The sequence below is a fragment of the Sphaeramia orbicularis genome, chromosome 16 (genome assembly GCF_902148855.1).
Source record: "Sphaeramia orbicularis chromosome 16, fSphaOr1.1, whole genome shotgun sequence".
NCBI lineage: Eukaryota > Metazoa > Chordata > Actinopteri > Kurtiformes > Apogonidae > Sphaeramia > Sphaeramia orbicularis.
In genome coordinates this window covers 18596080-18615029 of record NC_043972.1, presented here as the reverse complement: position 1 = coordinate 18615029, position 18950 = coordinate 18596080, and the positions used below count along the sequence as shown (strand labels likewise).

The 18950-nt window shown below is 37.6% G+C and overlaps 1 protein-coding gene across 2 annotated transcripts in view; it reads right to left on the bottom strand.

Annotated features, from left to right (window-relative positions):
• The window catches only part of wdr26a (WD repeat domain 26a), a 32305-nt gene that overhangs the window by 5192 nt on the left and 8163 nt on the right, over positions 1–18950 (bottom strand). For both annotated transcript variants that reach the window (XM_030157524.1, XM_030157525.1), the window contains exons 3-13: positions 17732–17788; positions 16485–16621; positions 14834–14931; positions 11028–11184; positions 9968–10106; positions 9736–9876; positions 6154–6273; positions 3319–3464; positions 2392–2470; positions 1032–1161; positions 9–203 (exon numbers count right to left, since the gene is read on the bottom strand). In XM_030157524.1, the coding sequence (XP_030013384.1) occupies positions 9–203; positions 1032–1161; positions 2392–2470; positions 3319–3464; positions 6154–6273; positions 9736–9876; positions 9968–10106; positions 11028–11184; positions 14834–14931; positions 16485–16621; positions 17732–17788 (1399 nt within the window). The remainder of the gene's footprint in view (positions 1–8; positions 204–1031; positions 1162–2391; positions 2471–3318; positions 3465–6153; positions 6274–9735; positions 9877–9967; positions 10107–11027; positions 11185–14833; positions 14932–16484; positions 16622–17731; positions 17789–18950) is intronic.

Sequence of the window (18950 nt, the reverse complement as noted above, 5' to 3'; positions counted from 1 at the left end):
GTTCATACCATTGAGGCCCTCTGCATCCTGGACGTCCAGGAAGGGGGCGGGTCCCCAGATTCGGACGGTCCCGTCATCAGACGCGCTGGCCAGCAGACCCGGCAGGACGGGGTTCCAGCTCACACAGTTGACAGTGCGGGTGTGACCCGTCAGCTCCGCGATGGGCAGCTCACTGCGCCGGTGCCAGATGTAAACTTTATGATCTGAGGCGGAATCAGACGGGTACGGGTGAATACAGGTGAAGGGCAGTTCCACATGAAAACCTGTTTAATGGTCATACTTCACAACATGTAAAAAACACCTGATACAGCAGAATAGGGTTTCTGCAGATTGGTCAGAATTTATTTTGATATTTGTAAGATTTTTTTTAAAGTTATTTTGTGGAGCTGACATGGGACTTTGTGGTCAGTGGAGGAAGATGTGGCAAGTGGGCAGGACTATATAAGTTGCACTTCATCCCACACCTTTTCAAATATGTTTTTTTTTTCTTTTGTTGTTCTTGGTTTTCAATGTTGATATTTGAAATAAAAAAAAAAAACAACAACCATCACCAAGTTAAATTTAAGGCTCTTTTTTCAGCAAAATTTAAATCTTGGTCTAAATAGTAACACAATCCAGTTGCATTATGGGAAGGGTTTATGATCCTTTCTTGATCAAGCACTAAAACATCAAAAATTGGAAAATAATGTTATATCTTGATAATTATCATGACAGACATTGTCAGCTAAAAAGTCATCATTAAAAAGTCAGTGGAATTTTTTACTTAATTTTGTTTCTATTTATCATAACTGCTTTGAATACTCTACCTCTAGATTTTGAAATTAAAAACCACAATGAACCACCTGGTTTCTTCAACTGTCACTTCACAAAAATCTGCTTTTAAACCTGAAAAATTATTTGACATTTATAGCAAAAATTACTGCTTTAATCCACTATGAACATTTTTGTCATGATATATATTTGTCTATATCTTCCAGCTCTATACAACAGTGGAAAAAATTTCTCCAGGATGCCACTGAATGTGCTCTTGCCTTCACTGCCGCTAGCGATGAAGTCTTCGTTGTGTCCACCAAAGCAGGAGTGGATGGTGTAGAAGCCCTGGGTCACCCCTTGATACTTCCTCACCAGCACCCGGTCCTGCAGGTCCCATAGGTGAACTCCCTACAAACACACAACATTATTAACACTTCAGAAATCTACTGAAGTGTGACTGATATAAAATCTAAATGTATGTATCTATGTAAGCTCCTCTCATTTCCCTGCCTCCTCCATGTCTCACTTGTGACCTGAAAATTGATCTCAGAGCACTATTTTTACAGATGTCTCCACTGATAATGTGCACTTTAAGGTGCAGGGATCGAGAAGGAGCTGATGATCCATGATCCATGCAGAAACTTTTGCAGTTATTGGAAATGACCTGTGTAAAAAGGACAGTGACACATCTAAATGATACCAAAAGCACGAGCAGGACTTGAGTATTAACCCATAAAGACCTAAACATCCACCAGTGACTAAAACCATCTACTGATATAAAATATTTAATACCTGTTGATAACTAATCCTATCAATACATGTAAATAATTGGTGTAAAATATAGTTAGTCATCTTTTCATGGTCAACAGATATGACCCATTTGGACATTCAGAGGCTCCGCAGTGAACGTGGAAACACCATCATCTTCTACAGCATTGATTCACAAGTAAAACCCATGGAGTTGGATCAATGACAGTGGATGGAGACACTTGGTTTATGTTCAGTTAACGATAGATTGGACTGAAAAAGTTACTGCTTCTTCAGCTTTCTCTGTTTCTGATATAATAATCCTCAACTTTAATCTAAATTTTTATGAACATCTACATGATCAGTAAATTAAATACAGGAAAATACCTGGTTTATACTGGAAAAACACAAAATACAGAGGGTAATATTATGATATATGGTGATCAATCACTAAAGAAAAGTCAAATATGAAGAAAAAAATACTTTGGAACTGCCACAGAAGTAGAAATGGGTCTTTATGGGTTAAATTAAATCAAACAATCCTACGACATCCTTACATCGCCTACTCACACATTATGTCACATTGCGAACTGAATTACAAGATCACTAGAAGATTACATGAACATTCATCTGACAGAGATCACAAACTAAACATTGGGAGGATGAACAGATGATGCAGCAGTTGCACATGTCACATTTAAAAGGAATTTATGTAAAATGATGGCTCTGAGTCAGGGATGTGTCATTTTATTCAATTCTTTCTCCTCCTCCACTCCTCCACTTGTATCTCGGTCGACAGGGACTAAGACGCGAGGAGAGGAGTTGAGGCAACGACCAGAGGAGGCACAAATTAAGAAATGAGAGGAGGTGATACAAATAGAAGTTGTTTACCTGAGTAGCAACATTGAGCAGCGCTAACCTTCCATTCTTAGAGACAGTGAAAGACATAATGGGATGGTCCTCCTGCACTCTGAAAACAAAACATAAACATCGTCAACAACTACAAGCACAGATCACTCTCTCTCTCACGTACACGCACGCACGCATGCACACACACACACACACACACACACACACACACACACACACACACACACACACACACACACACACACACACACACACAGAATGTAGCTTCAAAGCCCCAGAAAAGCTCAAGACCTCCTAAGCTTTATTAAGAATAAAATGTTGATTTATTCTGGAGCTTCATTTGATACTGCAAGATTAGCTTGAAGGCTGCAGCAACAGAAGAATGAGGGAATTGTGGTGAAAACATAATTTATTCAACAATTTTTAGATTCAACGGAGATCTGACAAAAAAGTAAAAACAGGCCAAACAGTTTTTGTTTAGCGTTAATGGATTATTTGTGCAACTTGTTCAGTAAAACTATGTGTGAAACGGTTTATTTTATTTCTTTATTTAGTGGGCATTAAATGTTTGGGCTCTCTGCTTCAGGGTTTTTCCAAGGATTTCAGAGGGTTTACGTGCTGTCTTGGTTGCAGCATTTTCCCTGAGTTTGTGGACGACGCAGAGCATTTTAAACACATCAATTTCACATAATTTTGGACATTTACATTAACTTGAAAAAGCTTGAACGCACTGAGCATGTCCACTGAGCTGCCATCTTCAGATCTGATAAAGTTCACTTTGGTTCATTCTGATGCTCTCCACATTCATTTTTTGTCTCAGGTGGTGTACCTTAAAATGGTAGAGGAATCTCTGGACTGTCTGACTCGGTGTTTGTTTATTGCCAGTCATATTATCTTGTTAGACATCGCTGATTTTCCTTATATTGCGCCAGCCTTGTGTTGACTTACATATTTCTGTCTGTCAGGTCCTCAAAGTTGTATCCTCGGATGCGTTGGTGGGTGTCGGAGGCGAGGACGGTCCGGCCGTCACTCAAACACCACAGGCACTGCACACGAACTCCTTCCCACGAGTCTAGGAGGTTTCCATCCAAATCCTGGGAGAAAGCAGGAAGGAACAAATGCATTGAGGAAATATACTGTGAGAGGGTCATTTCATTTAATCACAGTTTCTTATAATGTGATAGAAGGTGCTTGTCAATGACACTTACACATTCATAAATTTAGCTCCTCAATATCTTACTTGGCAGCTAAGGGTTGATATTTTCTCATGAATTATACATTTACACTATAACACATCTGATCTCATCTCTTTCCACTCAGGTCTTCAGTCTCAGTATGGATTTACTGTTCAGCAGAGGTCACGTTAACCATAAATATTCCATCACTGACAGATTTTTTTTAAAGATGTCGGAAAATTCTGAAGGCTGTCCGTCATTTTGACAGATTAAAAAACTGAGGGTAATCTACACAGAACCTGCTCGCAGGATCGCTGGTCTGTCTCTCTCTTACCAAGGCATCAAACTGTCCATAACAGTATCCTACCTGTATAGAACCCTACAGCGCCACCGTTCACAACTACACTGAATACAACATCGTTACTTCTTTCAAATGACTCACTGTTTGTTCACCTATAGTAGACCCCCTGTCCAGTTGATGGTGTGTGTGCATATTAGGCTAATCAGTCAGTGTCAAGGCTTGTCTCATTGTTTAGCTGACTTTAGCCAAAATTATATGCTACTTTGCTAGCACAAATTGTCAAGACAGCCGAGTCTCCTTAGTTACTTTAAAAAGCCAAGTAAATGTGATGGCATTGATAAACGCAGTGAAAAAAGAGGAACTCGTGGTGGGGGATGAAGGACAAGCAAGTAACGTTATCAGCCAGCAGCAACTATAGCTGAGATGTTTTTGAACATTAAATACTACTAAATATGTCTCATTGTCATTACAAATTAAAATAGAAATGAAGGATAATATGTTAATACGGAAATTTGTACGACCTTGTCCGTAAAAATGACGGACAATAAAAATGTCTAGCACCACCTCTGCTGTTCAGATCACATTCTTTCGCTCATATTAGTATCAGCCTGGCCTGAACTGACCCACATGCACAAAAGAACAAAAATAACAAGTATGACACGCTGTTGTAGTGAAATAACTGAGGTCAGTTTTAATGGTTTCCTTTATACGCTGAAGTGCAGTGGGAGACAGAAAATTTAATGAGCAGATGATACCAAGGAGAAGGAGAAAGCGGGCCAAATTTTTAATTATGGTTTGTCATGGAGGTGTGTGTGTGTGTGTGTGTGTGTGTGTGTGTGTGTGTGTGTGGAGTCAGAGCCAGGCGTGGTGAGATCGTGGCGTGAATGGCTTTTATCCAACATTTCAGGATGACACTTTCTGATGGTAGAACTTTTAATTACTTCTCCACTCACTGCCTTTGTTACAGATGTATTTTGTATTCACAGAATTCATCCAGAGACACAACAACCCAGACCAGAATCACATATGAGCAAATCAGTTTTCAGCCTTTTTGCAGCAGTCTGAACAAGCTGTTAGTAAGCACATTGAGTCCGCAGCACTTAATGAGGTTTTGTGTAGTACTGTTGAGCAAAAAGTAAAACAATCAACAGCAGGGGGAAGTCCTGAAGGAGAATGCACTCACAGCTCCTAAAACACCAATGAATTGACTTCAAATATCCACAGACTGTATCACTCACCAAATAAAGAACAAAGCTCACTGTTAACACGCATCTGTATTATGATATCATCAAGTTTTCTTCTTCAAGCTAAAAGTCATGGTTGTGTATTTTGACAGTTGAATAAAATAAAACTGTCTTACACTCTTCATGTGCTGCATCAGCTGATAGTTTACATTATAACTCTGTTTGCTTAGCTCTGTTTATGGTCAGAAAACAGCCACAGAAAACCACAAATCACCTCCATTTTCCATACAGTTTATATTGTCAATACCTGCATTAAAGGTTGGTTTACAATCATCCAAACAAAGTCAGAACTGTCACAGTTTAATCTGAACTGCGGATCAACAAATGACAGCAAACATATAAAGACACCTTCAGAAGCTTCAAAATCAAACGCACCAGTGGAAAAAATACTGCGATTTCAGCATCAAAATCCTTTCTTTTATTTTAGAACTGCACCCACTGGATCATTTTGTCTTCGATTCTTTGAAAGTTGTCTCTTACTGGTTCTCATCTCAACTCATCATATTCTGCAGCTTTGGTCAAGACCATTGGTTTTACTCAAGGCTACAGTGGCTCATAACTCCCTTGGGTGGTCAAATGTATTCATAGTGACACACAGATAGTCACTGTGAATAATTTTTAACATATCCTCCTAAAACCCAGGAAATGTCAGCAAAGTACAAGCTTTTTTTGTTTTGTTTTAAATAAGTGCCTATATTGGAAACATCATGATGCAACAGTTTTTTCAGATGCAGTTTTTAAAATTTTGATGGAATGTCCTTTGTGGTGGACAGTTTTTTTTAGTATAAAGTTGTGAAACTCTTGTCCACAAATGTGGACAGAAAACCCATAGCTGGTTCTTAGGAGGATACTGTCAGGACTCTTCTTTTTTTAAGACCCAACTGATAATTTTAGGATGTCTTTAAATATTCCACAGTAGAATTCTAATTCTACACATAGCTCCTTTAACAGTGCATGTTTTTTTCTCCAAACCAAACTAAAGAGTGAGGTGTCTGCCGTGTATGTAATGGTTAGAGCATGTGGGTGCTGACAGCATGCAGTGTGTGCTGAGAACAATACTCACACACTGGTAGAACTGGCCCCTCTGCCCCCCGGTGACGAAGCGTTTGCCATCTGGATTCCAGGACACGCTGGTCAGGCTATCCTCGTGAGACTGGCTCATCTTTGTTCGTAACTCCCCCGTCTATGCAGCAGAGATGAAAACAGGAGTGAGCACACCCAGCTGATTTTACAAATGTATGGGCTAATGTCATGTAAACACAGAATCAGAACACAGTAAGCCTTTGTAGGTGGTTACACAGCTCAAGAACAACACTTGCTTTACTATTTATAAGTATGTGGATGAGTAAACTGAATATTTCTGCTCATTCTACAAACTACAGACTCAAATATCTAGTGATATATTGTCATTTATAGCATGCATTTGCAGAAAATATCTATGAATACAAAATGTACAGTTTTCTGATGTTGAATAAGGCAAAGAAAATGAGCTCATAATGACAGATGCTTGTTATGTCATCAATATTTGGTGGAAAAACCCTCATTTTAAATCTAGGATTTAATGCTCTCCTCCAGTCTTTTACATTCCTGAACTGTTTTATATCACTCCTGGGTTAAAAATGCAGCAGCTGGACTTAAACTGATGGTTTGTCTTCCTCTTGATTCCAGAGGTTCAGTCAGTTTTTATAAAGCTTCAGGAGCTTAAATTAGAGAAATTAAACAGGCATGTCCTGGACTTACACTTTAATAAAGTAATCAGTGTCACTGCTATTGCATGTTGTACATCTATAAAACACTGTCTATTAAACACAAGGAAAGGGATTCCATTTATTTAAAAAACACTCTCTAACCTCTGATAAAAAACATCCAGACCCAACTGAAGAGCCATATAGACTTCTATTTAGAATAAATTTGGATTTTTACACAGAGCAAGGGGTTTATATATAAAGGGAGGAGTCATTACTTACAGTACAACCATTAGTGTATGTAGCAGTATGAAACAATAAATGTGAAGGTATTCTAAAATACTACAGAACTGTAACATTTAACTGTGATATGGCATAGAGCGGAGAGAAGAGCAGTTGTTATAAAAAGTAAAGCAATGTGAACTGATGGCAGAAAATACATAGTAAATGAAAGAAGGCAGATACAGACGCTGTTTCTTGGACTGTGAGGACTCAGTATAAATACACTGTTTTTCCTCTGCAGTTAGTGTTAAGTGTTTGACAGATGGACAGACTGTGACAGCTGGTTGTCATGGAGACATTCTTCCACTGGTGGCTGCACAATCCTCTGTTTCTAACTGGGAATCTACATAAAATGCGAGACGTGAGTGGTGCATAAACACAACGGTTTGAGCTGTGTTGGACACTGATGATATAAATGGAAAAGTGCTAAACTCAAACTGTGAATGGGTACTGACTTACATAGTTTTGGATGGAAAGACGTAGCAGTAGTTGTGTTGGAGGATTTTCACTGTAGCTTTGGGGAAACTGAACAGATGCAAACAGGTTTTTCTTTATTCAATGATGTTTCAAGCGTGGCAGCTCTTCGTCAGACTTCAGTTCCTTCTCACTTCACTTTTTTATCCAGCACCCAACAGATTTTAATACAGGAATGTGCATATTAAAATCAACAGGCTGGAGGATGAAGTTACTAAGGAACCCTCAGTTAATGAAAATTGAATAAACAGCAAAAGAGTGAAGTAGACCCCACACTGGATTTGATTCCATTTGATTTGAGGTCATGAAATAAGTCTCCAAACCTCATGGCTTTACAGGAAACCCAAAAAACCTGCCGTGCTGATTCACTTCACTACTTTTCTTAGAAACCACCGGTTCTTTTACAGCTTAGTCCAACACATAACATTCTGCTGTCTCTCTCAAGCTTGGCAAATACAATCTGCCACAAAAGGGTTCCCTTCTGAAGCACGACTGTCGCTCTTCATAATCATCCATCCAAAAAAAAAAAAAAATCTGCATAAATAGAGCCCATTTTTACTCTGCAGCACAACAGGATAATTATACAAAAAATAACCTCATTTTCCATTTTATCTGGTTTTAACATGACACAGACCTGGCCTGTCCTCCTCTGGAATGACATTAAACCTGCTGCTCTCTATAGAAAATGTATACTGGTTAAATTACATTTCATAAAGTGTTCTAAAGAGTAGTTAATGTCTCCATTTTCTTTACACATGTAGTAAATTTTGATCCTAAACATCACAAAGTAACCTGCTGGAAATTAAATGAAAATCTAAAAGCCCCCCCCCCCCTTTTCATACAAACCAGCTGTTGTACAGTATGGCTACTCATGAAAGATAATTAGAAATTGACGGAAAATATTGATTATATTTTTAATTAAGATTATTGACTTGTTGTCATTTGGGACTGAAACTACTAAACAAACTAGTTGCCCCTATCAACAGTCACTTAAAGGTGCCCTGCCACACAAAACCGTTTTCACTTGTATTTTTGGAAATATGTTAGGTCCACAGGTGTTTGTGTTATGCTGTGAATTTGAAAATGAACCGCTACCCCCTCTGTCTGCTATTGCCACTAAAAAGAAATAAGCAGAGAAATCAGGTTCAATTATTAAAGCTGTTCAGTGTGACGTGTTAATGCCTGACCTCATTACTATTCATAAGCATGCCTGGGTGAGACCACGCCCACATAATTCGTCTAGCTCAGTGACAGTTTTCGTATACAGCAAGCTGGGGTGCCATAAAGGGGGGGGTAAACATGACAAATTCATGGGGCCCAGCATTCCTGTGGGGCCCACAGAGCAGTGGGAGGGGCCCAGTGGATACAGGTTAGAAATTGTGAAAATTCACTCTGTTTCTCATATACTTAGAGGAAGTTAAATTGGACGAAGGATTATATCTGTATACCAGTGACTGTCCTCTGCCCCTCTTTTTTTCTTTGAATAAGGACTGGCTAGTTAATTAATTAATTAGTTGTTACACACATCTGAGCCTTTGTTTTTTTTGTGTTTTTGTGTGTTACATAACTGATAACTACAAAATAAAACATATACATATAAAAAAAAAAAAGAAACGGTGAAAATTCCGTGTAAGGTCCTCGGTACAAGAGAAGCTTAAAAGCTGGGTGTCGGACGTTTAAAGCATGTTAAGTTTCGGTTTCGGTTTCCAGGCTCTCATTGGCTAGCTGTTAGCCAATCAGAGTCAAGCAGATTAGCATGTTGAATATTGATGAGAACTGGTGCAAATTGAGCTGAGTCTTCCAGCAGGCTTTCTATACCACATTAGAATGGCTTGAACCTTGGTAACCAAGGCATTTTTTCCACAAAAAATGTTACAGAATCCATGGTAGAACTTCAGACATTACCACAAAAGTAATGAAATATGTGTGGCAGGGCACCTTTAAATAGTTAAGCTTAGACACGTTTAGGCAATTTATGACCTATTTCTGTATAAAAGAGCAAAGCATACAGTACCTCATGTAAAAATAGAAGAAGCTGGCCCATTTTTGCACCTGCACACACACTACTTACATGCTGTTCTCATGCCTGGTGTAGTCAGTTAAATTGATTACAGTAGTGTAGTGTTGCAGCAGCTGTATATGTTACATGTTCAGTGTAACCAAAGCTTTACTCTGATGTGTCCATTCTATGTGAGTCTACGTACCTGCACATTCCACAGCCACAGTTCAGAGCAGTCATCAGGTCCACAGGCTATCAGATAGGCATCATCAGGGCTCCACGCCAAATATGAAACGCCGTACGCGTGGCCCTCCAGAGTCTTCATCAGCTTCAGTGTGTGGGTCTCCTATTAATGAACAACATCATTAATGAAAATGTCGGCCTACTGCGTGTCACACACATTGTTCTGCTCTAAAGTGAAGTACATGAGCGCTCACCGTGTCCACGTGCCACACTATGACTGTGGTGTCTTTGGATCCGGTTGCCAGTTTGGTGCCGTCGTTGGAGAACTTGCAGAACCAGACCTCGTTACAGTGTTCAGTCAGAATTTGCTGAGTGTAGCAGGGGAACTGTTTCCTGCAGATCAACACACACTTTCATCACACATGGAATGAGGTACAACTTTTGCATTATTTATAATTATGACGATTAAAAAAAGAATGTTTTCTGATATTGTTTCCTTCTAAAAAAAATTTGTAATTTTCATCCCCAGGACACAATATGTAAACATATGTATAAAATTAGCCCAAAAACACACCCTATTATCATGCAAATAATAAATGCACTTTGATGTAAGTTCAAATTTAGTACATATAGAAATTAAGATATAAAAAAGCACTAAATCCTGGCTTTCTAATGCTACACTTCATCATAAGGATTAAAATGCTTCAGAAATTTTGATTTCTATCTACGTTATTGAGTGATTCCAGATCTCCTTTTTTTTTTTTTTTTAAACACACACACACTTATCTATCTATCTATCTATCTATCTATCTATCTATTACTCAATAAATTGCAGGATAACAAAAGACAATAGTGTGTAACAGTTGCACAGGCTCCTGTGTTTATGTGGTTACAATCTGTTCACATATTGGAAATTAAAAAAAAGTGCTGAACGCATGTAAATTTATTCACTTTGTACCTGTAAAAGGCAAAATAGATTTAAATGAAATAAAAAAAACAACTTGTGTGTATATATTGTGTTTTTAGTGAAAAAAATATTAATTATTAAAACATGTAGCTAAGAATTTATCAAAAACAAATAGATTGTTGAGGTAAAAACAAACAATTTAGTTGATATGGTTGATAAATGACAAGTTCTGGAGACAAATGTGAACAAAGTCCGCGTAGACACCATGCAAACCATGAAATAAAGTTTTTAATAGTGTGTTATGAGATTCGGTGATGAAAAAAAAAAGCTTAATTTGGAAGAGAGATAGAAATGACTGGCGCACTTGAACGGCTCTGAATGAGTCTTTCTAATTTGTGGGTTATTACCGGCTGCAGGCGTGGTCCAGCAGCAGCGAGACGGAGTCCAGTCCACTGTCCAGTTTGGTGTTGTGGTAGAGGCATCGTTCCCTCTGAAGCTCCACCGCCTGCTTCAGCAGAGTCTGCAGACGACGAGGCGGCAGCATCACAGACGGAGGCAGATACGCTGCACACAGACAAAGAGTACGCTTTGTTTCACACGTTTTAAAAACAACCAGTGAAACGTGTAAATCTTTACTCGGTGTTTCAATACTGCTCAAGGTTTACCATTTTAAGCCCTCAAAATTAAATTCTCAAAACAAACATGAGATTTCTGACATCTTCAGTGTCTCGCAGTTGATTTATAGGTACATTTGCTTTTCATAAACAATTCTGTGTAAACAACGGCTGCAGCGTCAGAGTCATTCACATACTCGCTTGTGTACTCTGTGTATCTGGAGGATGAAAAAGTGAATCCACTAGAGGAAGGATTAGATCATTCCTGGCTGAAAACTCAACATCCTGCTTGTGGCTTGCTGCCCAGATGGAGGCTGTGTTGAAGTTAAGATCGACTTTCTGTGTCCTTTATTTTTCTCTGCTGGTGATGTGCATCTCCATCACTGAGGCTGACACATTACAGATACATACAGGGGTTGGACAAAATAATGGAAACACCTTAAAAAATCAACAAAATATAATTTAATATGGTGTAGGTCCACCTTTTGCAGCAATTACAGCCTCAATTCTCCGAGGTATTGATTCATACAACTTGTGAATTGTTTCCAAAGGAATTTTAAGCCATTCTTCAGTTAGAATACCCTCCAACTCTTTTAGAGACGATGGCAGTGGAAATCGACGTCTTACTTGAATCTCTAAAACTGACCATAAATGCTCAATAATGTTGAGGTCTGGGGACTGTGCCGGCCATACGAGATGCTCAACTTCATTAGAATGTTCCTCATGCCATTCTTTAACAATTCTAGCTGTATGGATTGGGGCATTATCATCTTGAGGTGAAGGTGTTTCCATTATTTTGTCCAACCCCTGTATGAAGCAACTACGAGTATGAAAGGCTTCAAGGATTTGAGAACACAATTAGATTCAATGCATCGTGATGCAATGCGACTGTCGAGGGTTTGTTATAAACTCAGGGTTTTCAAGAATAAAAGAATGACCAACAGTTTCTTTCACTGGGAAATACAGACACTTAATAAACAATAATGTGCTACACTCTGCTGCTACCTCCCTCCTCATGTCCAATAATACCCCCTATTGATGTACCCATTTCACCTATATACCACCAATAAGCTCTTATTTATGCTGTGTTTACATGTCTGCCTCAGTGTTAAGTGTTGACAGGTATGTGTTTTTATTGTCTAACCACTTCTATTATTGTTTTAGCTGCTTATAATTATTTTAGCTACCCTTATTTTGGATACAGCATATGTTTTCTTTTATGTTAAGCTTGATTTGCACTGACCTGAAGAGCACCTTGAATTTCATCATGTGATGCCTTGTGCTGATATGATGACAATAAAGCTTCGTAATCTTAATCTTGAGAAAAATGGATCAGTTGCAAAAATTAACCTTTCAAGTTTTATTTCTTGCTACCTCCTCAAAATGTGCAAAAAGAGCGGGTTGTCTGCTCTGTCCTAGTCATGTGCCGTTGTGTCCTTTGGTAAGACACTTCACCCACCTTACCTCCAGTGTCACTCACACTGGTGTATGAATGCGTATGAATGTTTGGTGGTGGTTGGAGGGGCCGTTTGGCACGGATTGGCAGGCACACTTCCGTCAGCCTGCCCCAGGGTAGCTGTGGATACAGTTTTAGTTTACCACCACCAGAGTGTGAATGTGAGAGTTAATGAATAGTGGATCAATAATGTAAAGCGCTTTGGGTGCCTTGAAAAGCACTACAGAAATCCAATCCATTACTATCATTATTATTATTATTATAAAAAATACTTACAAAGAGTACAAAATAAAGTATATAAAAAGTACTGGTGAGAAAAAATAAGTATTTACAAAGTACTGATGAATCCACTATCACAAAGAAAAAAAACCCTTAGAAAACAACTTACTCTGCAGAGCTTTGCAAGACTTCACCCAGTCCAATTGCACTTACTTTCAGAGTGCTCCGTCACAGCAACAGTATAACGTAATGCGATTCATTTTATTTCTTTAGTGCTTCTTAAACAAATGGCACGTCAAAAGTGACAGATGGATTCATACTTAATAACACTGTACCTCTACTACTGCATCTGGGTAAGCGTCTCATTTTTGCTGTTTCTTTTTGACTTCTAAAAAACATGTTGTCTTTTCTTGAGCCTTTCACAGTGGAAAAAGTAAAGAGACAAAATAAATGCAGTCCTTCTTTCCTTTTCTGTCTCCAGTTAGACATTTCTAAGTAGCAGCCCAGAGCTTTGTTTATACTCATGCAAGAGTTGCCGAGAACTTGCAGCTGACAGCAGTGGAGATGAGAAGAGAAAAACACTTGAGAAAAATATTTAGAGAAAAGGAATCAATCCTTCTGTAAATATAAAATTACCACTGACACTCAGAGGCTACTGCTAATAAACACACAGAAATTCAGGTCAATTAGTTGTGACATTCTACCACAACAAAATAATAATTATTAAAAATTGACAAAGGAGAGGGTGAATGACAAATACTGTGATTTTTTGTTAACACTTGTTTTAGACTTAACACACGCAGCACTCAGGAAGAAGAAGCAGCATAAACATTAGCTCCATGTCTCTATGAAGACGTAAAACATACATTACTGTGCAAAAGTCTTACACCATTTCACGTTGTGGCTTTTGCAGTGTTGTGATGAACATGCATGTTTTCCTTGAGTCTCTTTATTAAGGCATAACCAGACAATGCAGGGAAAATGTGCATAGTATTTAAACTCTAAATAAATCCAAACTAGATGGCATCTATAGGTAAAAGTAAATATTTAATGTGACCTCCATTTTTGAATTTCAGTAGATATTAACCTCTAGAGTCGATTGGAAGTTTTCTTAAATAATCTGGCAGTACATTAAACCAACCTTCACGCAGAACATCCCAGAGGTTTTCTTTACGCTGTCTGTCATCATTTTCTCCATCCAGATGATCCCATATAACTCCTATAATATACATATTTTTTTGTTTAATGCTGTTTAGATGTTGTACTTCGTTCAGTTGCTATATTAATGCAGACTGAGAAATTTATATGATACAATACACTTTATTGTCCCCTCAGGGAAATTTGTCTTGGACTCCAAGACCTGCACAGGTAAAGCTGCCAATTAATAACACAGAAGTATTAGACTACAACAAATGTGCAATTATAACTAAAAGAACAAAGTGGCCTAAGACTTCCATAGTGATGTGTATGTAATGCCACTTCCACCTTCAAAAAAAAAAAAAAAAGAAGAAGAAAAAACGTCAAACTCTTAAAAAAAGGAGTTAACTATGCTTATCATTTTGACTATTGAACTACTCATATAGCGACTAATGCATATCCCTAGTATGTACTGATTTCATGCTAAACTGTATCTGTTGTACTCTTTTTTAACAGGTTTAATAGGATCTTCATCTTTTATGCTAGTGCACTGATGCAAAACAAAAAATCCTTCATCCCACATTCTCTACAACTGCCCTTTTTCTGTTCTGAAAATGAAACAAGACTACAACAGCACTGATATGAAAAGAAAGAAAACGTGCATGTGGAATATTTCTGTGAACCCCACTGGAATATGTCAGTGACACTTACACTGGATAATGGTACACTCTACTGTCACTAAATGCAGGGGAAACAATGGTGTACAAATGAATGAGGTTTGACTCACTCTGGAGTTTGTCCAGTAGCTTTGTTCTGGACGCTGTGCCTTTGCCTTCCCACTCTGCTTTGGCCCGCAGGTCCTCTGCATGGCTGCACATCAGGTACCTTCAAAACACAGCATACAGCTACTGTCAGTCACACCTGCTTTCACTGTGAGGTTAAACAAAGGTTCAAACTCTGCTGGTGTACTAATGTATTTATAGACAAGTAATGAAGAGGAAGAGCAGTTTATTAGTATTAAACACTATATCACATATATGAAAAAACAGCATTTTGTTTGAGGCTTTGTAATCAAAAATCACAAAGAGCAGAGTCCTTCAAGATAAACCCTACTTAAAAAAAACTAGGAGACCATGACACTGGATGAAAAATAATGACCAACATTTGCAGTTTTCAATTTTTTTTATTTATTTATTTATTTTTATTTAGTAGGTATTTTAATTATGGATTCATTTCAACTTTCAGAAAGTTAATAAGCTAATGTAAGGTACTTCAAAATCACGTTGAAATTTCCCTTTAAATTAAACTTAATATGGTAACAGTGACTGGTTCAGTACTGATGGCAGATGCCAATTTTATTTTATGTTTGTTTACTTTGATTTATTGTCATTATTTATCCCTCTTTTGTGCCACAAATAGAGAAACAAAGAAACCATATATATTCCATATATACAGTCGTGGAAAAAATAATTAGACCACCCCTTGTTTTCTTCAGTTTCTTGTTCATTTTAATGCCTGGTACAACTAAAGGTACATTTGTTTGGACAAATATAATGATAACAACAAAAATAGCTCATAAGAGTTTAATTCCAGAGCTGATATTTAGCCATTTTCCATATTTTCTTGATAATAACCAAAATCACTTCAGTTCTTATATCAATAGCTATGGCATTGTACTGACAAAAACAGTGCTTTTATGCATTCCATGTTTTCTTTTCTGTCTGTTTTAGTCACATGATACACACAGGAGTTAGTACTTGATTGCATAACCATTGTTTTTGATGACTTTTGATGGTCTAATAATTTTTTCCGTGACTGTACATATGTTAATTCACTGCTTTCAAACCTTCACTGTATTATCTTTGAATGGGAACAAATTCAATTGTACAAGTTGTTGAAAAACCTTCAATATGAAAAAGATAAACATCTGTCACTGCTATCAATGAAATTATTTATCTTATTTACCAATACTAATGTTTGGACAGCATGATCTGTGTTGTTCTGAATTTTGATGCCAAGATTGGAATTTTTCACTGCAAATGCACGATACATCTGTTAATGAGCTCCTTGTTTAATATAGATCAGTATCAGCAGTGAAAAAGTTCATCAGTCAGCTGAGCAGCTGTTGAGAGTCAGACATCTGAATATCTGAACAGAACACTGTAATCCATCTCAGTTTATTCCTTGAAACGCTCTCCAGTGGATCCTTTAATAAACACAGCAGCCTCTGATATTTTTCTGTGCTGCAGCAAAAAGTGAGTCACATCCACCACATTACTACTACTATTTTTGCAGAAGCCCTCTGTGGATGCACCCCCACTGCACCAACACAGTCTGAAACGCTGTGAATCATCATGTTACACGGTGTTGGACTGGTAGCGATGATGGTGCTGCTCAGTACATTGTCAGTGTCATGTTGTGAATTCAGGTGAACTGACCCGCTGAGGATGTGGATGCGCTCTGTGTTGTACTTGAGGGGAGTGAGCTCGGCTCTGAGAACCTGCAGAGCCTCCAGAACTTTTCCGTCCTCCAAATACTCCAGATACTTCTGTTGCAGCAGCAGGAACTTCATCCGCTGGAAACAACAAGAGGAAATATTATGATTATTATCTGTGTAAGTTCTCATTTGCCCAGGTCATCACTCTTCTTAGTAGCTCTTCTTGGTTCAACTGGACTAGTTTAGCTCTTTAATACCAGGTGATTTCATGTGTAGAACGTGTTTGAACCACAAAGGTGTCATTAATTCTAATGCAATCCATGAGATGAGAGACAAAACGTTTTCAAAAAGAGATAAACCAGTCCAGCTGAACCGAACAGAACTACAAAGAATTATCATTATTAGATTGTCATGATGTCCAATGACAGTGATCTGTCAAGTTTATACAAATCATCTAAGACCAAACCTTTTTCTATGGCGAAAATTAAACAAAACACACAACGGAATTTAACACTTCATAATTTGTGTTCTACAAGCAGTGAAACACAGTGAAGACCAACTCTCCATGCATAATTTGACTTGTTTTTATTACAGTTTTTACCATGACTAGCAAAACAATGACAATAACATTCTATTCTATTCTATTCTATTCTACTCTATTCCAATTAGGTGGAAGGAAGATATTTTAATTAACTTAATGTAGCCTCAAATCAACTGTCAAAATGTTAAATATTGAAGCACTTGTTATGAAATATTTATCGTTTAATACATTGAGTTATTATTCACTGTGTAATTCAAAATTTACAATTGCTATAAATATGTCTTTGTTGTTTGTGTAAAAATCCAAAGGTAGGACTGCATCCAGACATTTTCTCTTAATCTGCCAGTCATTTTATGTCCGGGCTAAAATAACCGGAAATTTATTCAAACCACCAAGTAAAAATATATTACAGCCACTGCAACGCCTTCAGATTTATTGTTTTGTCGAGGCAGTCCAGAATCCAAAGACAATCAGTCTGTTATTACACATGACGGACAAGCATCAGTGAAGCACCCCGTACATGAAAATATATGAAATGTTTGATTGAAATCGCACCCAAAATATATGATTGTTCGTCACATATGTTTGGTGGTCTGTTTGATGGCGATTTGTTTTATGGCAGCTGTCGTCCTGCACTAAAATGTTGATTTGCTGAATTAGAGACGTCAGATCCTCAGTGGTCTGAAGATGATGGATGGGTTACTTACCACTATAGCACTGGGAGAGTGCATCAGTGCCTTCAGCTCATTCAGATCACTCTCAGCCTAAATTAAAAAAAAAAAAAAAAAAAAAAAAATGGAAGAGGGATAACATAAACAGAAGTCAAATCCACTTATGAACTTGTTACAAGATAAATACTGACCTACAGGGATTTGAAGCATCAAATTTAAAGGGTTAGTATAGATTTTCTGAAGTGTGTTTGGATGAACTGCTCATCCGTAGTCAGTGTATCACCTACAGTATATTTCTACCAGTATAATATTAAATCAAACTGAATTAAATTGACTTAAATTAGCCAAATATCCCAAATCAGCTTCAATACACAACACCCTCTGTCAAGGCGTGACAAACTCCTCTCCCAAAAAAACCTTTGAAGGTCTCTCAGGATGGACAGACACTGTAACAGTTGTCATGTGCAGAAATGTTATACAAAAAAACTTATTCATGTGTATTTTGTTCAGCCTGATTTTGGAAAAGCACAGAGGAGTAAAATTGGGGGAGATAAGTGATAATGTGAACAGAGGCAGCAAAATGTCACTTTCACAAAAGCAGAAAAGTAAAAGCATTGACAGACTTGTATATGTTAATATTATGTCTTGGGATACATACTGATTCCCAGAAAGAGTATATGAATGTTTGATGCATATGTTTAATATATAGGCTACATGTGTTTTCTATCAAATATTCAGGGTAGACAGTTCATTTTTGTATTGTATTTAAACACATGACAAGTAGATATACTGTACATGTAATCTGTTATTCATTTTAATTTTTACTTTTTCCTCAAAACACCTTCGTATAAAGATGCTTCACTTACAGTATATATTGCAATAAATTGGATTTCAATTCCTGTATCAAGATACTATCATGTTCCCTGATTCTTGTTGATACACAGGCCTACAGTTGAAACCTACACTGAATTTAGAGTAGTTTCAGCTTTACTTTACTGAAGCAGTTACAGTGCTGTGTTCAGTACCACCAGACTCATCTGACAAAAACAGTCATTTTACCTCAGAGAATACAGCAGTTTGTGCTTTAATTCAGTTAGTTGGTTTGTGTTACTGTGTGGGTATGATGTTTTTTAATTACCTCAGATTACAAGAATGACACAATAACACAAACCAATTAATTTTAGGCAGTGATAGGTCGAACAAAATGACTGTTTTTGTCAGTGGAGGCTGGTGGCTTAGATAGTTTACATAGAGA